The sequence below is a fragment of the Embiotoca jacksoni genome, unplaced genomic scaffold (genome assembly GCF_022577435.1).
Source record: "Embiotoca jacksoni isolate LCO1_2020_lvr unplaced genomic scaffold, fEmbJac1.0.p SCAF_23, whole genome shotgun sequence".
Lineage (NCBI taxonomy): Eukaryota > Metazoa > Chordata > Actinopteri > Embiotocidae > Embiotoca > Embiotoca jacksoni.
The window spans coordinates 10,798,542-10,823,831 of record NW_027185374.1 but is presented as its reverse complement, the minus strand read 5'-3'; the positions used below and the strand labels follow the sequence as shown (position 1 = coordinate 10,823,831).

At 43.0% G+C, this 25,290-nt stretch overlaps 1 protein-coding gene across 1 annotated transcript; it reads left to right on the top strand.

Annotated features, from left to right (window-relative positions):
- The first annotated feature begins 187 nt into the window (after nt 1-187).
- On the top strand, nt 188-24,214 carry elp3 (elongator acetyltransferase complex subunit 3). Its single transcript, XM_069158685.1, has 15 exons — nt 188-309; nt 727-826; nt 1,968-2,106; nt 2,486-2,556; nt 3,115-3,178; nt 3,402-3,470; nt 4,582-4,736; nt 8,265-8,426; nt 8,567-8,693; nt 17,242-17,435; nt 18,137-18,227; nt 20,123-20,188; nt 20,370-20,597; nt 20,711-20,792; nt 22,151-24,214. Exons 1-15 carry the CDS (start codon nt 288-290, stop codon nt 22,240-22,242), a joined length of 1,662 nt encoding a protein of 553 aa, XP_069014786.1. The 5' UTR covers nt 188-287; the 3' UTR covers nt 22,243-24,214.
- The last annotated feature ends 1,076 nt before the right edge of the window (nt 24,215-25,290 follow it).

Here is a 25,290-nt window from a genome sequence, read left to right as displayed (position 1 = left end):
AAATATCTCCCGTTTTATGTGAATTAAACGAATACAACACGGCTACAACCGCGCTTCTGTTTCACTCATTGAAACATTTGAACTTCTCAATAAAGTAGAGTTTATTCAGGGAGAAGGTGCGTTTATGGTTTACGCTATTTTACGACAGTTTCCTCCGCTGTGCGACAGAAGCCGTGTTTGGCCGCAACGTGGAGTTGTTTACCATTTTCCTCTGTCCGGTTTACAGACTAAGGTCCTTTAATATACACCCACTTGTTTAAAGCCGGACCGCGTGCCTGAAGGGAGAAATGGGGAAGCCAAAGAAAAAGAGTGAGTGTGTGGGGAAAAAAATGGTTAAAATATGTGAAATGGCTTTCTAAAGTGGTCAGGTTGACTGTAACCGGTTGTAAACGTGCTAATGCTAACTGATCTCTGTCTACGGCTCATAACACGATGATAGCGTTATAACTCATGTTTCTATATTTAAAAGCTAGTAGTTCCCCCTTTTAAAAAGTCTGCATGCCAAAATCATAACTCCGTTATTAACGTTGGGCTTGATAAACCGGGATTTGTATTAACCAGCTAACTGACTGTTGCTGTAGCTTGTGAATGCAATTTAGGTTAGGTTAGGTAGTTACTTACTTTACTAATCCCCGAGGGGACATTTTTTCGCTAGGGGAAATTTAATCCCCGAGGGGAAATTTAATCCTAAATCATCTCACTGCATTGCTCGTCGTTGTTTCTCAGGTGATCTCAGCCGAGCTGAGCTGATGATGATGACCATTGCTGATGTGATCAAGCAGCTGGTTGAGGCCCACGAGGAAGGCAAAGACATCAACCTTAACAAGTACGTCACCTCGATTAAAAGAAACGCAGCCACAATCAGGGGCCGGAGTCATAAAGATTCTTAGAACCAAAAGTTACTTTTTGTGACGTAATGGTAAGAACATTCTTACAATTGTGACGTTTTCCAGTTATTCACAAAACATCTCATCCCTGAAGAGATCTCCTGAGGTGAAAGACTGTTAGGAGGACTTTTAAAATTGCGAAAGTACATCGAGGTGGGAGAAATATTCTTCAAACGCCGAATGAGAGTGATTTAGTGAAACGTTACAGATTATATCGAGCAGGGATGATGTTTATGGTCGATCTCATCAGAGACTCGCTCACCTCCCACTCAACACAATGACACAACAGCTGCAGAAATGAAAGTGATCACAACACCGAGATATTTGGAAACTAAAAATGCGACAGTGATGACCGGAGTCCATCACAACCTTCATCAGCAGAGTGAGCAAACAAACAGATTCATATTGGGAAACGGTTCATTTCATTTCCACTGGATGTCACTTCGTGTCCATTCTGTGCCAATTATCACAAAGAGGGTATTTTTTTTTTCTTCTGATCAACCAATCACATCTTTTAAAAGGATGCGTCATGGTAACGGGGTCAACCGCAGTTCCTCGCTGAGATAAACGTTTCTGGGCTTCTTCACTCAGTGGCTCTGATAAGTTTCCTAAATCCCTCCTAAGTTAAGACTTCTTGCTAGAAATGTTTGGGCTCCGTTGGGATCTCTCTCAGAGGATTGTAAGAATATCTGTGAATACAGTCCCACGTTTATTGGCCAAGTATGTTATTACACACAAGGAATTCAGCAGATTAAGACCTAAACAGTAAACATCCTGTGAAACAGTCAAAACCAATAAGTTGTTGCAACTAACAATTAATATCTGTGTATTAAAGTCTGATGGGGCATCTGAGGACATAAATTAACCATCCACGAGCAGTTTTCTTCTACAGTCACATGCAACATAGAATCACATAAAATAGACCTTAACTTTCTCTGGTCACCTCAATAGTTTTAATTCACTTTTTATTTTCTAAGATTTCAAGTGACCATAAAGATGCTCTCCGCTCACATCGTGCTGTAGACTGTGCTACGTTTTTTTTAAATTTTCTTTTACCGATCACAATCTTTGATCAAACAGAGTGAAGACGAAGACCTCGGCTAAATATGGACTTGAAGCGCAGCCTCGATTGGTGGACATCATCGCTGCCGTTCCTCCACAGTACCGTCGCGCTCTGGTGCCCAAACTCAAGGCCAAACCTATCCGCACTGCCAGCGGGGTATGTAGTCTTCCTCTTCCTCCTCCTCCTCCTGCCATTCCCTCCTGGGTTCAGGTGTTTCATGTCGATCTCTGTGCGGTGGTCACCAAACACTTACAATTGATCTTATAGTTTGCAGTAACGTCTGACTAATAAATGCATTCACGTGACGGCAGAAGAAGAAATAATCCTTCTGTGCACATCATGCGATCGGCTGATTTATCTGATGTTAAACTTCACGACGTTTCCTCATAGTTTCTCAGAGGAGTTGTGATTTTAGCCCCCGACTCAGACGGATGATGTTTAGAAAACTATAACAATCGGAGCCAGTGACAAAAGACCTTCTGTTCATCACTGACAACAAGAAGGAGGGTTGAAATATTTCATGTCGCTGTCGCAGATTGCCGTTGTAGCTGTGATGTGCAAACCGCATCGATGTCCCCACATCAGCTTTACAGGCAACATCTGTGTGTGAGTTTTAAAGTTTGTTTGTTGTTATAAAGTTGATATATGTAAATTGAGCTCCGTAGATGTGAGCAGATCATGTAGATGTGTGTATTGTACATATAATAGTATAAGTCAAAGAAGAAACACCAGAGCTGCCTGACATATTAATATCATGTTATGAGACGAGATATGGTGTTTGATTTTGGACATTGTAATTTGCTGACATGGCGTAAGTGTTGTTTTTTTCTTGGGTTTGAAGGCTATGTTACAGTGAAGTGCTTTGATTTTCTGTTCTGGCTGTTTTATTATTTAACTTTACTCATGTTGACATTATATGCACATTACCAATGATTATTTATCTGAAATCTCACTGTGCAAATATTTATTGAAAGCACCAAAAGTCAGCTCTGCAATATTATCACAATATCAGTATTGAAGTATTTGGTCAGAAATATCATATTTGATTTGATCCATGTGACCCCACCCAGAGAGGCAGATGTAACCTCTTGGAAACAGTTTTTTATTCTGTCATCATATGTTTTAACATGTCTTTATATGTTAAATCAATGTTTCCTCTGACAGCTACTGTCCTGGTGGACCCGACTCAGACTTCGAGTACTCCACACAGTCGTACACCGGCTATGAGGTAAAGTACTTCGACTCCACCCGTGTACCTTTGCGAGGTAGCCGCTCTGCTCTGAAGTCCTGTATTCTGATCCATGTCAGAGTTTCTTTGGACAATTAGCTTCCTTTTTCTGTCAATTATCTCAACTTACTTTATTCACAACAAGTCAAACTGAGACTGATTTAGTTTTTGGGTAAACTCATTCATTTTCTCGCTCATTTTTCTTCCTCTGTCTCTCTGACAGCCGACTTCCATGAGAGCGATCCGAGCTCGGTACGACCCGTACCTTCAGACCAGACATCGGGTGGAGCAGGTCAGTGGCCGATCGCGACAGTGTTCTTTATATAACCCTTTTATATCCTGTCAGCTTCACACAGTTCGTCTTCTGCGACATTCTTAAAGCTGCTCGTTTACACCAAAGCAACAAGACGCGATGGGAGATGCATCTCCATAGCAATGACTCTGTACTTCAGTTTTAACTGCCAGCTTGTCAGGCTTTTTTGTTGCTGATTATAATTTGTAGTCTTAAAACATGCATAAGGATGGTGATGATTACCTAATTGCAACAGTTGCGTTTTTAGAAAAAAAACGTGGGGGTCGAAAATGTTGTGTCGCCCATGAGTGCTTCATTGAAATACCCTTTAAGGCTCCTGTCACACAGTTATGGTAGTTTCTCACATCCAAAACTCTGCCATATCAATCAGATGACAGTTTGTAACTGACGTGATCAGCTGACTTTGCTACAAGCTGATTGGACGTCTAAAACGGCCCTCTGATGACTCGACAAGCCGGCTCGAGGGACAGTTCACGTTGCTGCAACTTTTTCAAACGGTTTAGTCTCATCATGAATTTTTGGTCTGAACTGGGCTTCAGAGTTTATTTGGAATCACATCACACAAAAAAACCATTTGGCTGCTTGAAACATCAGCCTGTGTTTAGTATCCGTAGAATTTGTCTCATTTCACATCGTCCCAAAGATACACCTGTTATTCAAATAGCCATTTTAATAAAATGAGCTTCTTTGCTATTGGCCGTTGATGATATATTTAGGATGCTGTAATGAGTGTTGTGGCGTTCACCCGCCTACAATATCTGACCCTAATTATGCTGTTATTTGAATTAATGGTCACATTAATCTAGCACAGCAGAGTCAGTTCATTCATGGTGCAGCTGGTGCAGAAATCTAAACTGTGTTCATCTCAACTCGCCACAGTTTTCATCTTTTTCATGGAGTTTTGCCCGTTAACAGTCAGTTTTATATGCATCGGCTGCTTAAAGCGTCATTTTCATTTATTTTACAAGACAGTATTGTCAATCATTACAATAATATGTTATTAGCGATACTTCGAATTGCAGCCGATCAAATGACTCTGTTGTGGTATTGTAATTTACCAGTCGTGTAAAAGCGTGCGTGTGCTCTGCAGCTGAAGCAGCTGGGCCACAGCGTCGACAAGGTGGAGTTCATCGTGATGGGCGGCACCTTCATGGCTCTGCCTGAGGAGTACAGAGACTACTTCATCAGGAACCTCCACGACGCGCTGTCGGGACACACCTCCAACAACGTGGCGGAGGCCGTCAGGTACTCCATCAGTCTAAAGGGATTCAGCCTGCGTGCTTCTCTGTGTCTGTGTAACACGCTGTAACTACAGACCTAATGGCATCTCTTACTGATCAGGTGCAACAAAACACCAGAATATATAGGGGGTGTGATCAAAAACACTGTTCCCGATAACATCAGAGAAGAAGTATTTCAAGTTACATCTCTTGATCGCGATCGGCTCCTGTGTTTCACGTGTGTTTGTGACCGTTCGGCTCGTTGAAGTTCAACATGGACCCGAAACTGGACCAGAGAGCACACATCAGATTTTATGTCTAATTTGGCAAATCTTCAGCTGAGACCCTTTTATTGAGCTTTTGTTTGTGCTGTACTGCACAGTAGTAATTGTTGTCTCCACCAGAGGGAGCCAGTCCCCCACATTCGCTCCCTGAGATCTGCCTTACTGCTGAATATCACTGTGAGGTCATCAGGACCTGACTCACAGAAACTTAAAAATAGTTTGGGCCCGAGCACCAAAAGTGTTTGTTTTGTTCTTCTTGTAGTTAAAAACAGAAAGAAAATTCAATTGTTGTGATTTAAAACAGAAAAAAAGCAGGAGATCTTTACATTTAAGAAGCTAGAACCACAAAATGTTTGTTCGTTGATTAAATGCTTAATTCATTTACCAGACTTAAGTTTATCCACCTATAGTCACCATCATTTTTATAAGGTTGGTTAAAAAAAAAAAAAAAAAAACGAAACCTAAACAATACATTGGGTATAATCTGATAAACCAAATCCATCCAGTCTCCCCGCCACTCATCCTCAAAGCACAAAGACTGCTCCGACTGTGAGCAATATGAAACCTGGAAAATATCGTTGTTTGTTTTACACCACGATTACGTTTCGTTCAATTGCAATTACTACTTCGTTTTTCATTTTCAATCACCACAGCTCGTCATTAAAAATCCGGCAGAAAGCTGAGACCTGATGACCATCTCCACAGTCAGCTGTTGAATAAAGCCGCTTATTCAGGAGGAAAATAAGTGATGCGCCTCTCCAGAAGTCCTCTTCACTTTCTTCTATCGATTTCTCACTTTAGCCAGCTTTGAATGTAATTTGGAACCCGTCTACTCAGTATGGATGAGTCACAACTTTTGAGATGACTTGGAGAAGATTTGAAGTAGAAATGCGCATTTTTCCAAAGAGTTTATAGACGTCATACAGATGATCGGACCAAATAATGGCTTTTTCACAGGACTGAAATAACCGCCGCTGACTTGTTTGTCAGCAGGAGCTAAAAGTCTGATAAGACCCAAGAGGACAGTTTGTGTGTGTGTGTGTGTGTGTGTGTGTGTGTGTGTGTGTGTTTTTTTTTGCCCTGCTCTTGTTTAAGATGTTCTGATTATGGTAATTACGGTGGCTGCTGCTCAGTTCGGGAAGAGGCACTTTGGGTGGGGTCAGCCCTTATCTCTTCCTCGTGTCTGTGTCTGTGTCTGTGTGTGTGTGTGTGTGTGTGTCTGTGCGTGTGTCTGTGCGCGCGCGCGCGTGTGTGTGTGTGTGTGTGTGTGTGTGTGTGTGTGTGTGTGAGAGAGAGTGAGTGAGATATTTCTGATGTGTGTTTGTACATTTCAAAGCGTGCATGTATGAATCGCAAGTCTCCGCCTCTGACCGTGCGCTCCGCTCCTGATCTGATCACAGCGCTGAGACATCTCGAGATAATCGCCTGAGATAATAGACTTTTTATTGATTCATCTCATACAATCTGATCTTCCTCTGTGGAGCATAAACTCTTGTAATTGGTGTAAATCAGCCAGGAGACTGTAAAAGATGGACATTTATTGCCAGCAGATACAGAATCGGAGAGAATATGAGCCGGTATGAGGGGAGCGGACGGTCAGTGGAGCAGCTGGAGTGGAGGGAGAATGAAAGCTGGACGATTTGATCTGATGAGCTGCGGCGGTTTGGACGCTTTTTTGTTTGTTTATTTTCTCCACGATTTCAATCAGGGACTTAAATAAGTTTGAAAATAGCACCCGAGTCAGAGTCAGGCTAGATGAAGCTGATAATGTGTCTCTCTTGAGATTACATCTATTGATGGAAAGGGAACATATTGGATCACCTATCATCCCATCTACATCTGGAGGCTTCATGTTGCAGTTTATTGCTTCATTAACCAGCAACAGTTTTATGAGTCACATGACATGTAAAAAAAAAAAAAAAAAAATCATTTGGTGCAGAGGTTTCAGGTTGGTCTACTGTTGGATGATTAGTGGGACATGTTTAATGATCACAGTGTACAATGCACATTTTTCCAAATTTCTAAATATTTTACTATAAATTGTAGGTTTGAAATGGGGAAAACTGGAGGCCAAAAGAGTGCAACAAAACCTCTGGCTCCAGTAGACTCCCATTCACAAAGCTTCAACTTCTCTCATTTTTTTTTTTTTGATTTTATACACTTTATTAATCCCCGAGGGGAAATTTCTTCACTACAGCAGGGGGGGGCTCTCAGGGGGGAGCTGCTGCAGCAGGCTGCCACTAGCGCGGCGCCAGGTAACCTGACCTGAGGTGCATGTTTTTGGATGATGGGAGGAAGCCGGAGAACCCGGAGAGAACCCACGCAAGCACAGGGAGAACATGCAAACTCCGCACAGAAAGGCCCAGGACCGGATTCGAACCCGGAACCTTTTTTGCTGTGAGGTGACAGTGCTAACCACTGCACCACCGTGCCGCCCAAAGTCATCACTTTTTTTTTTTTACACAGTTATTGTCATTATTTAAATACACTTCCACTGATCAGTGTTCTGGTGGTCCTTCCATAATGAATTAGATATCAAACCTTGAAGGGAAGTATGGAAGGGCAGGGCACAGTGTCCTCTGGTTCTCAGTCAGATCCACGTCTCGCTATGGTCACTTCTACCTCCAAAAAACAGAAATGGCACCAGCCGAAATGCCAGACTCAAGACTTCAAGACCAGTCGGCGGGTTGCCACTAAAATCAGTAGACAATTGGGAAGATTTGTGTGTGTGTGCGTGTGTGCGTGTGTGAGTGCGTGCGTGCGTGCGTGTGTGTGTAAATGTAAAAAGATGATATATAATATGTGAGGGAAACACATGCTGATGTTTACATGTAAACACAGTTAAACAAAACTTTAAATAAACTACACCCCTTATCATGACAAATGAACTACTAAATCATTTCGTTACCTAACATGATTTTGACACAAAGGACACACGTATTAATGTCTCATTTCACATTGTTTGCATTGTCTGTTTGTTTTTTGTTTTTATTGCATTGCTGTGTCCTTAATGGGAGGTTAATGTTAACTGGCTCGATAATGAGCCGTGCAAACTCGCAGTGTGTAAATGAATGTTGCTAAATGATCCCAGTAATATGTAATAAATTCATTCGCACAGAACCTTCACACATCTCATCTCATGGAGGTTTAATAGTAAAATGAAAAAGACATTATTACAACAAAGCAAAAAAGATCTTTAATTAAATGACAAAGTATATAAATAAGCAGATGACGTCAGCAGAAGTGACTGAGACAGTTTCCTCCTGCAGGTACTCGGAGCGCAGTAACACCAAGTGTGTGGGAATCACGATAGAGACGCGGCCCGACTACTGCCTGAAGAAACACCTCAGCGACATGCTGGGCTACGGCTGCACGCGGCTAGAGATCGGAGTTCAGAGTGTCTACGAGGACGTGGCCCGCGACACCAACAGGTCAGCGGGGGAGGGAGGAGGGGCGGGGGAGGGGGGCAAACTTAACGTGACGGCAGCAGGTCTGATGGTGACTAAATGAGTAATGGATGGATGAGAAGTTTTAACCTTCAGCCTTAATAATCTGTGTTTTTTTTCTCCAGAGGCCACACGGTGCGAGCTGTGAGTGAGTCCTTCCACCTGGCGAAGGACGCCGGCTTCAAAGTGGTCGCACACATGATGCCAGACCTGCCCAACGTGGGCATGGAGAGGGATGTGGAGCAGTTTATTGTAAGCATGTTTTTTTTATTATTATTATTATTATTATTGTTATTATTTATACAGAATAATACAGTTGTTTTTTTGTTTTTTTTTTAACTAAAAGCGGAAATACATTTTAGGTGAAAGTTAGGTTTGGGAAGGTACCGGGTACTAATGATGATGTGTTGTTAATAGTAATACTGTAGCTGTAATAGCGGGTCTTGGTTAAGGTAGTGCAAGTTAACTGCTACGAAGTAAGAGACATGTTGATTTTGATATCTGGATGAGATGATGATAAGCCTTCATAAAGGTTTCCCAGCAGGAATCAAACCAGTGAAATCACATGATATGCAGAAAACCCATCAATCTGCATTTCAATACATTCCTCACACTTGCAGACATGTTTGAATTTGAGCCATGGACTTTATATAAAACCGGACATAGTCTCCGGATCTGCAAAATGAAGCCAGTAACGAAATGCCCTGAAGTGCAGTAATTTCTGTCATGAAATACAAAAGTCAATACAAATCATTATAGTGTCATTGGCTGAATTCACTCCTTCTGAAAATGATTTCAACTTTGATTCAATACGAGGCCTCAAAGAGAGCTAGTTTTGGGGGTTTGATTGACGTGCCTGGTGTGCAGTCAGGTTGCTGGTGTAGGTGGGCGGGGCCTAGTGTCATCAGGTTCTGCATTCTTAGTCAGATCCACCCCTCTGCCTTAACTTGTCCAAATATGGTCATTTCTGACCCCCCAAAAAAACAACAACAACAACAACAAAAAACAGCCAAAACACCACAGTTGAGGTCTCAGAATGGCCGTTAACTAACCGGCGGGCAGGTCACCACTTGGTTCGAGCTGATTTAAGATGTTGACTGAGTTGGAAACAACAGTCCATCATTGCATTCTGATGAAGGTTTGTTTGAGCTTCTACAGGAGATAAATGTTCACTGCAGAGAGTTTTGCTGTAGCTACTGGTCAACTTTTATTTTTAAAATATTTTGAAATGGACAAAGTTGCATCAACTGATACACGAGAAACAAAATGAGTAAAAATAAAAAAAGTTTTGACTCAAAAGTGGAGTACAGTTACGCATCGAGTCGAGCATTAGGTTTATTGTTTGCGACATGAGTAATCATACTTTTCTCTTTTGCTCGGCATCAAAGTGCGTCATCTCTACTTACCTCACAGTGGTGTAGTTTCAAGTAAGTCCTACATGTAGCATCTTAAAAATAGCAGCGGGAGAGCGGTGACAGTCGCTGCCATTCCCAGCAGTGATGTGAGTGTCTTGAAAAAGCCTGTCAGATGTCGCTCAACAGCAGGCTCACCTCGCACCTCTGATTGGAAACAGCTTTAATATCAAAATGCAGAATCCTCCCCAACGTGCCTCGACTGTAGGATGTAAACGAAGGCTCAGTCTGAAGCTGCGCCAAGTTTCACCTCTTTACTTTTAAGTGATAAAAACAGAAATCAGGTGATTAAAAACACAATGAAGGAACACAAGAGGTGCTTTTATAATTAGTGCAGGTGAGACACTAAAACGCAATCTGTCACTCGTTGTCTCAGAACCAACAAAAACATGAATTTATCTTTGTTTTGCCTGTTAATTAAACTGTTTTTGCAACTGCTGCATCTGATTAGTGGCAGCGTGGGGACTCGCAGGGTTTTGCATCACAAAAGAGCCGCAGTGAAAAAGTTCAACACCTCAGTGTTCCTCTGTAATGAGCTACAAATTGAAGAAGAAAAGACGGCAGAAAGAGAGGAGCGTTCAGATGTAAAGTGGAAGCAGTAGGTGGTTAAAATCCAACTGTTTGTTTTTTTTTGAGAACAGTTTCCATGGAGAAGACGTGTCAAAAACACTGAAAATCCTGAAGTTTTGAATTGATAAAATTGCTATTTTTACCCATCAGCCTACACTCAGTCACTTATAATAACAAAGTGAAAACATGTTTTCAGAAATGTTTGCAAATTTATAAAAAAAAAAAAAAAAAGGACTGATCGAATTCAAATTTTTAATTCAGTCCTTTGTAGAAGCTCCGTGTGCCTCATTTGTCACCGTGAACGTTGTGTAGAAGCGTCCATGTACTCCCTCAGATTTGCTACATTACCTCGTGTGTGTGTGTGTGTGTGTGTGTGTGTGTGTGTGTGTGTGTGTGTGTGTGTGTGTGTGTCCATTTGTAAAATGGAGGGCAGCAACAGTGAGAGGAATCAGATTAAGGGCTCTATTTTATTGATCTAAGCGAACGGTCTAAAGCTTATGATGTATGCATTCGGGGCATGTCCAAATCCACTTTGTTCTAGTCTCCTAATTATTAATGAATTCATTGTAATTGTACTTTGGCGGATATGATGGCAGATTTTTCCAAGTAGCATGAAAGAACGCTGTGCAGAGGAAACTGATCTGCCTTCGTGCAGATTGTTGTAATCTTTCACACTGTAATCTTTTTAATCTTTTTGCGTGTTTGTGCTCTGCTGCATGTCACTGCGTGTGCAACTGTACGCATTTTACTCACTCACGTCACGCCCATATAGGTACATATTGCTGTCTTAATAATGCGCCATTAAAATAACAGTCACATCCTGCACCATTGGACTTCAGAACAGGTTGTTGTCGGTCGCTCGCTTCCAGCTGACTCAAGACAGCAATGCACCACTAATGAGTCTGACCAACAGGTCCATGGGTACATCAGTGTATCCCCACCATTGTCTGGAGAGGGCGGGCCGCCCCGCCAACGAGACCCCTCTCCCCGCCCCCCCCTGAAAGAAACAAAATCCCAACGTACTCATAGAACTGTAGTTACCTCCAGTAACTACTGTGTTATTTACTTATCTCCTGTGTGAGACGCTCGTGCATTTTTCTGTCACTGACAGTCGCGCTCATTTGTCTCGTTTCTCTGCTCTGCTGCGTGTCTTTGTGTGTCCTGAAGGGCGGCGCTGTTCCTCACAGACGTGCAGCACAGCAGAACAGAGGACGTTAGGCTACTATAGTATATGACAGCGACACCCGTTACGTGACTGTGAAACAAGTGCAATAAAAGTGTAAAGTTAAGCTACCAATGGACAAACCTCCACCTCAAACTGCTGAAAACCAGACCAAAATATCAGCTTTTTTTTTTTTTTTTAGATACACCCTACTGGTGTATCAAGACGCAAGGATGCTAATGTTAGCAAGCTAGCAGTCAAACCTGGAGCTGCACCCCCCCCGACAGGTAGCGTAATGTCTGCCTATAGGAAGCGCTGCACATTTACTATTTCAACGATGTAGGCACTGGATAGAAATACGATTGGTCTGAAACTAGTAAAGCCACTTTGTTCTGAGAGTAAGATGGAGCTCCACAATGTTTCTTTGGCCCTCTCAGTATCTTCCTTTCCTCTCCTGTAACGTTTCCTCCGTCTCTTCCCTCTCTTCAGACTTCATTTTCTTCCTTTGGCTCTGCTCTTTTTTTTTTCTCAACTGTGCCATCTCAATATTTTCTCTCTCCTGTCCCCAGACTTTTTCTCACCTCTTTATTATCTTTCACTTGATCTTTTTCTTCTCCTCAATCATCGTAACTTCTCACTTGCCGCTCTGGTCCTCTCTCCCGTCATCTATCTCCCCGCTCTCGTCTGTCCTCTTCCCGTCGCACCGTCTCCCTCTCTCGCCTCGCTCCCCTCCTCTTATCGCACTGACACTTAGATTACACAACGTGTGTGGAACTCTCCTTTGCTCCTCCTCATCATATCTAATCTTCCATGACACACTTCCTGCTAGTGAGTAGGGGAGGAAATCTGCAGGCTCTTAAACTTTCACTGCAGGATCCAAACTAAACATCTCACGGTTTTTTTTCCCTGGAATCCATGAAATTCGCTGCGACTACTCGAACACAGGGAGCATCCAGAAATAATCGGTGTGAAAGACAGAGAGTGTTCGTAGTGGAGAATGCCAGAAAAGAGAGAAGAGATGATTGTATAGGTTGGCCTTAGAATACATCCATTATCTATACCTGCTTTATCCTGAACTGGGTCACGGGGGGAGGGGGGGGGGGAGGGGGGGCTGGACCGGCGAAGGCAGAGTTACACCCTGGACAGATCGTCAGTCTATCACAGGGCCAACACATAGAGACAGACGGAAACAAAGACCGTTCACGCTCTCATTCACACCGAAGGCCAATTTGTAGAACCACCAATTAACCTGAGGTGCATGTTTTTTAGACGGTGGGAGGAAGCCGGAGGACCCGGAGAACAAACTCCACACAGAAAGGCCCAGGTCTTCGGACACATTTATAGTCTCATCAAATGACAGTTTAGTCCAGGATACTAAAATTAAAGCCACCTTGTGGAACAACAATCAATATATTTTCTATTGTGCACACACAAAGACACAATAAATATTCCTGCAGTTTGTGTAGTTTGTGCACAAAGACACGTAGAAATGAGCAGACATGGATGTAAACAATTCCTGGTCTTAAGTACTCAAAACAATTCTTTTAGCAAAGGTTTTTTTGAGGATTGTTACACTTCAAGGGTACCCACAATGCATTTTGGGAAGAAACACTGAATGCTAACAGTGAGCCAGATGTTTGAGACTTGAAAAACTTGTTCTATATTTGACTGGTGAGCTGCTGCGAGTAGCCGATTAGCAGAAAAATATTTTTCAAATCTTTTAATAATCAAATGTTAATTTTAGTCATTTTTCAAGGACGAATACAAAAAATGTGCCGCTTCCAGCTTCTGACATGTCATGTGAAAGGTGTCAAACGGAGTGAACGCGCTTTTTAACCGCTTTCCGCTTATTTTTTTTAATTATTTTTTAATTTTTTTTATAATTGCAAAGGTAGGTTTTGGTTTATTTCTCTCGGTCATCGGGCGGTTTCAAATAAAGCAGAGCGCTACATTCAGAAAAAACAACAACAACTGTGACAAACCCCTTGCGCACTTCTTTACCAGGACCAAACAACCACAGTTAGCAAGACGCTATCCAGCATCGATGAGCGTTTCTCAGCTAAACAGCAGCTGAATCATAATGTTGCTCTGTGTCTGACAGATGTTGATTTTAAGGGAAATGTGTGCACAAGTGTAATTAAAGGCAATTTTCTTGTCAAAGTAAAAATGTTAAAAGCCCCAGTTTGTGAGATTTGGAAGTTTGTTGGCTACTAGTGGTTTTATCAGGGACAACAACATAAATGAGCTGACCGCAGCACATTTTCCTAGAAATAGTTTAAAGATAGAAAAATATATACACAGAGGATTTAAGGGAAATAAACCAATTTTCATGCGAAGACAAAAAAAATTGGGGGGATGTTTGTTTTCTCATTATTGAGCGAAATATCTGATGTTATTTTTAGCCGTATTTGCACAGCTCGTCCTTCGCCAAGACTCCAGCTTCCCCCGTGACCCTTAAGAGGATTAAGCAGGAAAAGATAATGGATATGAAATACGATTGAGATTTCCAGCTCCTACATTTTGACGTCTTTTTTCGGTCACGGTGTCCACAGTGATGAAAATGAGAAACAAATGCTGCACAGACAGTGTGATGCAAGCAGCTGCTGAGATTTCAGTAAAGGGAGGTGAAATGTGAAGGACCGTCCACGAAGGCTGCATTCATTACCTCCATTCAGGTCTCGTTACAGAGCTCTGCAGCACTGTGTGCCGGCTCAAGTAAGCAGGAAACCCTTCAGACATCTTCCTTTTTTCTTTTTCTTTTTTTTCATTATCTGTAACTTATGTAGAGACAGGTAACAACTTGAAGGTTTAACCAATATAAAGAGCTGCATTTTAAACGGTCTCAGTCTAAAGTGTGTTTTTGTTGTTGTCCAAACACACTTCTGCTTCTCCAACAGCAGAGAATCTGAATGCAAAATAAGGCTAATGGTTCAGAGGGGTTGCTCTCGGTCTCTTAATTCATCGTAGGCGTGTTTGGGGCACAACATGAAATACAGCAGCCGGTGAAGTCTCCTGTCCGCTTTAAGAAACGGGTGCACCTGCACGCTGGTGGTTTGCTCTCATAACAGCAGACTGTAGCAGTCAGAAAGAACTGCTCTCTGCAGAGGAAACGCATCTGCGCGTGCGTAGATTGATGTACACGACAATAATCTTTCACATAGAAATCCGTTTATTTTTCATCTTTCGCAGGTTTGTGTGCCGCTGCATGTTCCTGTCGAGCCGAAAAAAATTGTCACCAGCAGGTTTTTGTCGGACCGTTGCGCATTCGCTTCCTGCTGCCTCAAGACAGCGACGTTCCAATAATGCTCCTGAACACACCTCATTTTAACACCAACACACCAATGGGTGCACACATAGGCACACATTTGGTATTCAGTCAACAGGACTGGACGGACAAGTGACATCTGTGTTGGTGTGAAACTGTGCTTGGTGCTTTAAGCTGAGTGTAAGAAAGCACCCTAAGTGTCTTAGGAAGGTGTTGAGCCACCAAAGAACAGCTTCATTGCACCGTGGCTTTGATTCTCGTCACGTGAAGTCTGCTGGAGGGATTGTGTGTCCTCACTTGTAGCTTTAATGAAGGTGGTGGAGAGCGCCGTCAAACACGTTGGTCCGGGATCTCCCACAGGTCTTCATAGATGTGGAGACCAAGAAGGCTGGAGCACGTTATTCACATCCTTTTCATCCTCCTTAAACCAATCCGTGACCCCTTGTGCCCAAATGAAAGGAGGCATTGTCCTTCTGGAAGAGGCCACTCCCATCAGGAGAGAAATCTGTATGGATTTGCAGAGATCCTTCCCTCTAAAGGGAAGGGCAGAGCCAAAACGTCAGCAGTCCCCGCAGTATCGCAGAGCCACATGATCCCCTCACATTCAGGTTTTTCCTTTCGTCTGTCACTGGTCTGTATATTGTAATGATCCTACCGGGTTCCTTCTGTCTGCCTGGATCACAGACCCGGTTTAGGACCCGCAGCAGCAGCAGCAGAACTTTGCATTCTCCTCGTGTGCATCACGGTTGTCCTGATAATGAAACTCCATTACAACTGAGCTCCTCTCCTCACTTATCTCCAGTGTACAGATGCATCCTGTTCTCAGGGGAAGCATCCTTCACAGGGTTCCTCTCCACCAACCAACACCAGATCCGATACCCGATCCAAAATAGTAGCAGATGCAGAATCCCCAAAATAGTCTCCAGACTGTACTTCTTTTTTTGGGGGGAGAAGAATTGTTATTTTTCAGTTTGGCTACCCCACCTCCCCCCTCCTCATCCCCTCCCTACCTCCCTTCAGGTTTACCGCAGGGCCATGTGGGCCGTGTCCTCATAAGATTATGAGCTGTGACGAGAGAGCGAGAGAGAGATTATGAGATACTGATAATGCGGCCTATTTTGGAGAATGTGCCTGGATTCCAGATCTTCACGGTCCCGAGCGTGATAGTCGGCGCAGAGGGGAGGAGAATAACTGGAAACCTCATCGATTCCCCTCACTGCACACAGGCAGACAGAAACATTTCTTTCCTTCAATTGAATAACGGAGCCCCGTTGCGTTGTCCTCCGCTTCGTATGAGCTCAGTGGATGTCTACTTTTATGTTCAGGAGTCAGTGCTTTTACAAATGGGCCCATTTTCTAATCGAATACTCAGACGCTGTTCTTTACTCATGTAGAAAAGTAATTTGAATGAAATGAACTGTGGGTATTTCTTTACATCCGCTTTCTTTTGCTTTGTTTTCATTCTTTTTCCTCTTTTTTAAATTTACGAGATTTATTACACACAACAGTGACTTGACATCCCAGCAGTGACGGGAATCCTTGGTGTGCTCATCAACTCCGATTCTTACATGTCAACATAACACCAGAAATGTCCATGACATATTCTTAAGTGCTAACAAATTAAGTGTTAACTCGACTTTGTTTGGGGGCTAAGTTTGGGTTACAAGTTGTGACACAAAATGTAGTTTATTGAAGCTTGAGACAAAGTATGAAGAAACAAAACAAATGTCCCCTGCTCATTTGAGAAAATCGTACCTGGTTTCTGGAGCAAAATCCTGTTGTCGACTCGATGAAGGTTCAGGAGAAGCAGTATAAACCGGAGTTAATGAAACTGCTGTAGTTTCAGAGTTCTTGCTGCTATACTGCAGTTGCAGGTATACTTGTATGTTGTGTTTCTCTGTAGAAGCAGGTGTCTTATGTTGTATTATGATGTCAGAGTTCCAGAATGATGATGTCATAGTGGAGCAGTCCGATCGTGTGTTCTAACAACGCCTTTGATGGCTAACCGCCATTGAGTTTTAACAACCATGAAGTTATGGTGAAAGCAATCTTATATTTTTGTTTAACAAGTCCATAAAAATGGATGTAGCTTGCTGCCTTAACGTGCAATACCACTGAGGGCCAGAAGGGGCTGGCTCCAATACACTGCCATTCAAGACGGCGGTCTATCTGAAAATATTTTCATAATGAATTTACTGTTAGGCCTCAAACAGCGCTAAAAGCATTGATTCACCTAGAAATGCTGAGGTGTGCTGAATTCGCTTCAGATTGTGTCAGAATTGATTTTTCAGAAGACTAAACGAGAAACAAGCGTTGCGTTATTCAGCCTCTACGTTTACATCATCCGATCTACGCTTTTGTGTTTGACGCGGATCTGTGTGTCTCTTGCAGGAGTTTTTTGAGAATCCGGCGTTCAGGCCGGATGGTTTGAAGCTGTACCCAACACTGGTGATCCGGGGAACGGGTCTGTATGAGCTGTGGAAGACGGGTCGCTACAAGAGCTACACGCCCAGCGCTCTGGTTGACCTGGTGGCCCGAATTCTGGCACTGGTGCCACCCTGGACCCGAGTGTACCGGGTGCAGAGGTGAGCAAATTAATAAGCGTAGAAATGTTATACTTATTGGTGATGGGTGTTTCAAGCAAAAATACTACATGATATTGTGATCTGACCTTCCTTACACATTCTTCTACTCCTCTTTTTGTTGCTTAATGGCAATTGGCAAATCGCCACCTGGTGGTAGTAAGGAATTACTACAAGGCCCCTGTAAATAAAAGGGAAATGGGATAATACTATTCAGTTTACTTTCTAATGACTTTTAAAAAATCCTGACCTATCTCTGGTAATTATTAGGGCTGTCACTTTTTCCAAAAACCACATCCGAGACAAAATCAAATGACACGCAACGCGTTTGGATTAATTGGGACACCCCTACTCCCCCCGCGTCTCCAGCAGTCAGGTTTTTATCAGTTGCATTAACGTATCATGATAATACTTTTGTACCGCACTTTTTAGTCATACAGTGACGGTCAAAGTCAAATCCACCTGAAGCTACAGTGGCTGTGAACTTTCGACGTATCTGCGCTGGTCTGAGGTGTCTCTGCTGCCTCACCTGGTGCCGACGTCACCGCAACATCTTTGTTAGTTACTTCTACATTGTAGAGCCCCAAATAACACACACACACTGCTTCTCAGATGTTTTGTGTCGTAAATGTCCGCTCTGCGTGGCTTTGCTCACGAGTGTCATCTGTCTGTTTTCCGCCTCCTGCCGTGGTTGCCTCCACCAGGGACATCCCCATGCCGCTGGTGAGCTCCGGAGTGGAGCACGGCAACCTGAGAGAGCTGGCGCTGGCCCGGATGAAGGACATGGGCACCGAGGTGAGACTCACATTAACCTAAAGCACTCCGTGTCAGCTTATTTTGAGTAAGTGAGCTAATTTCCAGCTGGGATGCAATCCAAGAAAGATATGGCACAGCTCAGGAGGGGGCGGCTGCCAGCAGACAACTGCTGACTGTTGGAATCATTTTCATATATTGCTATGATAGGGTGAGATGATTAAAGAACCTCTCAGGTATAGTGGAGGACTGGTGGAGCACAGAATTGAGCACCCCCCCCATACACACACACCCACACACCCACACACACACACACACACACACCCCCCACACCGTTATTGAATTTATGTTGGGAAGTACAAAGTAGATTGCGACTTCAGTAGAAGTCCAGCCGGCCTGAAAGCAGCAGGCTGAAGACATGAGGCAGAAGACCCCTCACCAACTTCCATCAAAACAACACTCAGGATAAAAAATAAAAAAAACCTTCATCAAAAAAACCAACATATGGGGTAAGGAGCCCCCCTGTTCGCCTCAATCAGACACAACCAAGGCATTTATTGACGGTCAGGCAGAAACGCTGCCAATCAAACTTGACTTTCCCCAAACACAACGAGCACAGTGTCCTGGCTTTACTTTGTTCGACAGCATCATTCATTAGCAAAATCTCTTTTTACTGACCAAGCCATTATTTCCCTACCGAATGGTGGAAACCACAGAACTGTGTCAGTTCCGATAATCCAAACTTGGATCCAGTTTCCGGTTGACGTTTTCCTCCAAACGTTTCTAGCTAAATGTTGCAACTTAGAAATATTGATTTTTTTTTTTTTTTTCCAAACTGTCCAAGCAGAAAGATGTTTTTTATATTGTTTTTTTCTTTTTTCTTTTTAATAAATGCATGCTCATTCGAAATCCTTAAGATTTCGGACCCGGCTCGATTTGGACACACCGGTGGTTACCGTGGCAACAGCAAGTGCCCTTTACTTCGACAGCAAACCCTCGTTGAACAGCTCCTCACACCAAAGCACCTGGTGTGTCTTCAGTGCAGTGAAGCTCCCATTTTCACCTGAAAGAAGGCGCTCACTAATTTGACTTCTTCATCACACCATGAGCCGTCTGACTTCATGATTTACACACTGTGAGGATTTTTCACACGACAGCGGGACACAAACAAAGAGCCCCTTTGATAATTATCCATATTGGATAATCCTGACCACCCTCTCCACCACCTGCTGCAGGGACAGCGGAGCACTTTCTCCAAAAGACTCCTCCAGCTCCGCTGTCACAAGGACAGATATAGGAGATCATTCCTGCCGACCGCAATAAGACTGTACAATAACTCACCTCTGGCAAAATCCATCACACAACAATAACACCGTTGTCTGTTGTCTGTTTTTCTTGGTTGTTTAAATATAAATATAAAAAAACTAAAATAACTTTGCACTATTGTTTAGTTAGTTTTAATTTAATTGTTCTATTTTAGAGAGGTTTTATGTACAGTTGATTAACAGACGTGTTTTTGATGACCAAAAACAAGTCTATTAAACATAAAGCATCTTACAGAGATTTTTTTTGTTGTTATATTTTGCACCATTTCCTGTGTGTCCCTCGTGCATATGAGGGCAGTGAGAAGGAATGGTGGACTATAGAAAAATAATAATTACACATTATTAAAGTTTAATGTCATTTTCTTGAATGGCCGCCACGAACAGTATAAAAATCAGGGTTTAACTACTTAAAAATCTGATCATCATATGTGTGATGATACGTATGATGTGTGATCATATCAGCCTTTTATGTGAAACAACACATTTTTTGAGTTGTCCGAAGATTATGAGTTTCTCAACTGTTTGGACCCATTTGTGTGTGTGTGTGTGTGTGTGTGTGTGTGTGTGTGTGTGTGTGTGTGTGTGTGTGTGTGTGTGTGTGTGCGCGCGCAGTGTCGAGACGTGAGAACCCGAGAGGTGGGCATTCAGGAGATCCACCACAAAGTCCGACCTTATCAGGTAACCTGAACATCCACTTTCACAGATCAGTGCATTAAAGATTCCAGACTTCTGTAGTGTGTTTTGAATTAAAGAACAAATGATGCATTCCTGGAACCACCGGTAGCTAACAGAGGTGTGTGTGTGTGTGTGTGTGTGTGTGTGTGTGTGTGTGTGTGTGTGTGTGTGTGTGTGTGTTCAGGTGGAGCTCGTGAGGAGGGACTACGTGGCCAACGGCAGCTGGGAGACCTTCCTGTCCTACGAGGATCCAGAGCAGGACATCCTGATCGGCCTGCTGCGGCTGCGTCGCTGCTCTGCGCAGTCCTTCCGCCCCGAGCTGAAAGGGGGCGTGTCCATCGTGCGCGAGCTGCACGTGTACGGCAGCGTGGTGCCCGTCAGCAGCCGAGACCCCAGCAAGTTCCAGCATCAGGTGGCTTCACTTTCACACACTCGACGTGTACACCAAGATGAGTGGCTCAAAACTGTTTGAAAAGTGATTTCACGAAGTGATTGTGTTGTTCTGATGTGTAAAAACCTGTGTAGGGTTTTGGGATGATGCTGATGGAGGAGGCAGAGAGAATTGCCAGAGATGAACACGGCTCTGGCAAACTGGCTGTTATCTCAGGTGAGAATCAGAAGCAGCCAAACACACTCGTGATGTTTTAACACACAATAAGTCAGCCAATAATAATAATAATAATCGTGATCCCAACACAAGTCGGGATAGGCTACAGTTTTGATGGTCATGGTCATACTTTGCACTTCCTGTGACCACTTCACAATAAAATCCCCAAAAGTGTTGCACAAGTTGAATGCTTTTAATGTGAAGCAGCAGAAGGAAATGGTTTTACTTTATAAAGGTCTTTAGGATTATATTTTAAACAAGTTTTAGTCATTCAAACATGACCACTGCTACGCAGAATATTTTAGCTGTATTTTCAAAAATTGGAAATATTTCTACATTTTCTCAAGTCAACGTTAACGCCCAAACAATACTAATAAAAGATCCCATAATTTGGGTTATCAGACAGATAGATTTATTTGACAAAATTTGAAACATACATGACAGCCTGATCACCAAATGACTTCCTGTAACATTTTTAAAGATTATTGAGGACAGTAAAGCCTTATGGTTTATTTCCATTGTGGTCCTGTATTCCGGTACAAAAGCAAGTGTTTTCTCCCATAACAGGACTTTAAATCTCATAGAAATGATATTTGTTAGACTTCTTGTGTTGTGGGAGGGTTTTTTTTCACTAAGTTTAAATGATAAATAGGGAGGTGCATATTTGTATATAATCTTGTTGGATACACCCATCTTAATTTGCACCACCCTTTTATCCATGGGGAGACGTTTCAATCTTTAAAAATGAACTGCATCGAGATCTGTGGGAGGGGCCAGCTTTAAAAACAAGCTCTCAGCTTATTTTGCGCAGTCTGTAATTTGTTTTTAAGAGCTTGAGAGGAGCTGCTGTACCAAAAGGTAGCATCTTAATCAAAGTGGCGTAACACCAAAGCTCCAGCTGGAGTTTTTAAAGGTTGGTGTATCCATCGGTTTGGCTTTTCTCACCAGGTATTTTGTTCTGTTGATCATTTTGTTGAGAGCTTTTTAAAGCCACGTTTAAAGCAACAATTATCCAAAACAAATCCGAGGTAGTTTACCGAAGGTTTTGAAAAAAAATGTTGTCTGATCAAACTTTACAGTGAAGTTAAGTAAATTTCTTAATTTTATTTGTGACCCAAAGAGGACAGCCTCTGCATTTCCTACATGAAGGGATAGTTTTCTATCCAGGAGCCACCTCACAATGTTTGTGACCTCTTTGCTCAAGAATGAATAATTGTGACCACGATATGTAGAGAAGAGAACACCTGCAGCGTTTGTAGATTTCTGCATTTCTGCATTTCTGCATTAGAAAGTGAAAAGAAAGTTTGTTAGTTAATCCTCCACTTAGAACTCTGTTGTCTTCTCTGTGTGTCCTGCAGGTGTAGGAACAAGGAACTACTACAGGAAGATGGGCTACGAGCTGGAGGGACCATATATGGTGAAGGACCTGGACGGTCTGGGAACGGACTGAACCTGGCACCGTTTTTATCTGGACTGTGCACACACACACACACACACACACACACACACACACACACACACACTCACACTCACATTCACACACACACTCACACACTCACTTACACACACGAATGGTTTTATTTATCAAAACAATATTCTCACTGAGGGTGATGATGGCTGCAGCATTTGCAGTAAAACATTTTGCCTCGTATCAGAGGAGATAATGGTCGGGTTCTTCTCACGGCCCATCATCTGCTTTAAAAAAAAATCTAGAACACACCGAGCAATGCTGCTGCATTTCCTGTTTTATTTAGATAAGGAGACGCGCCAGAGGATGTAAGAATAAAGTAAAGTTATTTGGCGTGAAGCCAGCCTCATCGGCTGGACGAGGGTTTGAGTTCCATTTAAGATGCAAACATTTTTTTATTGGTACAATCTCAGCAGAAACAGGCAGATGTAGCAACCAGAGCAGCAAACACTGCTGTTTGTCACAACCTGCTGGATTCTCAGAGATACACGCAAGGTGCCCTTTGGTGTCGTATACATGTGTTGGTTAGCCTTCGGCCATGCGGCTGCCAACTGTGATGTCACACGTTGGTTTGTGAGCTGCCGTTTTGATGCTCCAGTCTAGCATTTCCGCCACCGCCATCTTGGTTTTTGGAACTATAAGTGACCACATCTGGATGATCTGGGGAGGAGCGAAGGATGAATCTGACCTGAAACCTGACTTCACCTCAGGCATGTCAATCAAACTAGACACGCCCCCAAACCATAGCTCTCTTTGAGGGCTAATATCTAATTAACTGTGATCAGAAGGAGTGAATTTGAATAATAATGACTTGTGGAAAAGAAATTCTGACTTTGTATTTGATGAGAGAAGTTGAATGGGAGTCTATTGGAGCCAAAAGGTTGCTTTGGAGCCAGCCCCTAGTGGCCTTCAGTGGTATTGCCCTTTAACTGACTTTTCAGACCTGCAGGCTGCTTCTCTTTCTACAGTTTATGGTTTAGGCACCAAAACCACTTCACATCGGGAAAATATAAAGGTTTGGGTCAAAATAAGTAATTCTATGTGAGTAACTTGAGGTATGTCAGGGAAGTTAGTTTACGTGCGTTGTGTAAGTTAAATAAGTTACAATATGTAAGTGGCTCACTTGCGTTAATTAAACTAAATCAGTCGACATGGATTCCCCCCCCTCTCCATCGTCCCTGTTTGGAGGGGGGGGGGGGGGTTGAAGGCGTAGAAGGACTGATGACGTGCACATCGTCAGTCTTCCTCCTCCATCACACCGACCCGGGTGGTGTCACGATGCCTACGCCAAAGGTCACCTTGCGCGTATCTCTCTGACGCCAACGGCTTTGACACAACACGTCAGTATTTGATGTCCTGGGAATGACAAACGGATCGAATGTGGACACTGACATTTAAAAGTGTACATTTGAGTCTGCTCATCTTCCTCAGTAAGCACTGGATGCCGGACGCTACCGCCGCCCCGCCAATGAACCCTCTTCCAGTGATCTTTCAGCAAGAAGCAATGATTCCGTTTAACGTGAAACAAGAACTTTTGAGGCATTTTTAATTTCACTCACGTGTTACATGAGTCCGGTGAAAGAAAACCCGAATGTCTAGGTATGCCTTAAATACTTGTTTGTCTTGGATGAGATGCCTGCTTAGCATCACGCTTTGAGTTAATCATGTTTATGTTGCTGTTAAATAGAAAACCCATTATGAGTCGAGTGTTCATTAATGGCTGGCAGTGGATGAATAAACAGTGGGAAGTGTTCTCACTGGGCAGCTGTTGTATAATTGCCCAATTTTGATTTATAGAGCAGGAAATGGAATATTAGCATTACATAAACTGCTTTTTAAAGCCTCTAAATTAATCCTGTTTCTTGTTTAGTGTCATGCATTCTTGGGATTCATGCATTCTGGTAAAATTCAAACGTTGGAAACAACTTGTCAGAATAAAGTATATTTCAGTTACTGTGTGCATCCTGTGTCTTTGATGTCGCAGCAATCTTTGCAAGACATTTAACTAATTAAAGCGAAATGAAAGAATAAATAAAAAAGGTTTGAGCTTCCAAAGAAAGGTCACATTGTATGAGTGGCTCATATAATGTATATCCCAGTGTCAAAGGTGCCGGCCCTCACAGGAGACCCCGATTATTTCCCCGCGACAGTGTTTCGTTGGCTCATTTGACACAGCCTTTCCAATTACATCTCCATCTGTTACCTGAAGCAGTGACGGAACGCTGTGCGCAGCCACAGTCTTACTGGAAAGGGTTTGTCATTTGACAAAACTGCCCGCAATACCGCACAAAAGGCTCATGGGGTGACCCGTGTCTCGTATAGATTCAGAGTGCGCTGAGCGGTTGAAGCTGAACGGGGCTGTGCGTAATTTCCTGGACACAGCCGCTGTGTCGTGACTGCGCTGAGCCGTGTGTGTGTGTGTGTGTGTGTTGATGTTGCAGTCCTGACGCAGTGAGGAATAGGCCACATTCGGGCTTTCTCTCCACGCTTGCTCACTTTGTGCTATCAGCTGTGAAATCTGAAAGAAGAAGAAACCCCCCCCCCCCTCCCCCCCTCCCCCCTCACTGCTCTCCAGCTCCCCGAGTCTGCGGAGCTGATTCGTGCTGTAGAGGAGGCAGAGTGAGTTTTGGGTTTGATCTCCGCTGCAACATGAGCAGAAGTGTAGCGAGTTCACTGAGACTCAACTGAACTGGAGGTTTCACGGCTTGTCTTCAAAGATTACCACAGCAGAAGAAGAGAGGGGGGGGGGGGGTCGAGGTGTATTGATGGTACATGTATTATACCCCCATTGTTGTTAATAATGTAATGTCTCAGTATCAACCCAATTATATACTACTTTTATTGGGAATCTGCTACATGTTGCCAGGTGTATGTAAACAGTTTCTATTATAAAATACATATATATATTTTTTTTTTAAATCCAAGATTCATACAGGTTCTAAATAAACATGTAACCATTAAACGATCCGTCTTAATATCCATGTTGGAACTGAACACAGTACTCCACCTTTACCAGAGTTTAGTGTCCAC

What these genes read in the sequence shown, in the direction of transcription:
- elp3 (XM_069158685.1), top strand. Translation starts at nt 288, where the DNA reads ATGGGGAAGCCAAAGAAAAAGA. An exon ending in GGGGAAGCCAAAGAAAAAGA is followed by an intron (nt 310 to 726) that starts GTGAGTGTGTGG and finishes GTTGTTTCTCAG; the next exon opens with GTGATCTCAGCCGAGCTGAG. An exon ending in TTTACAGGCAACATCTGTGT is followed by an intron (nt 2,557 to 3,114) that starts GTGAGTTTTAAA and finishes TTCCTCTGACAG; the next exon opens with CTACTGTCCTGGTGGACCCG.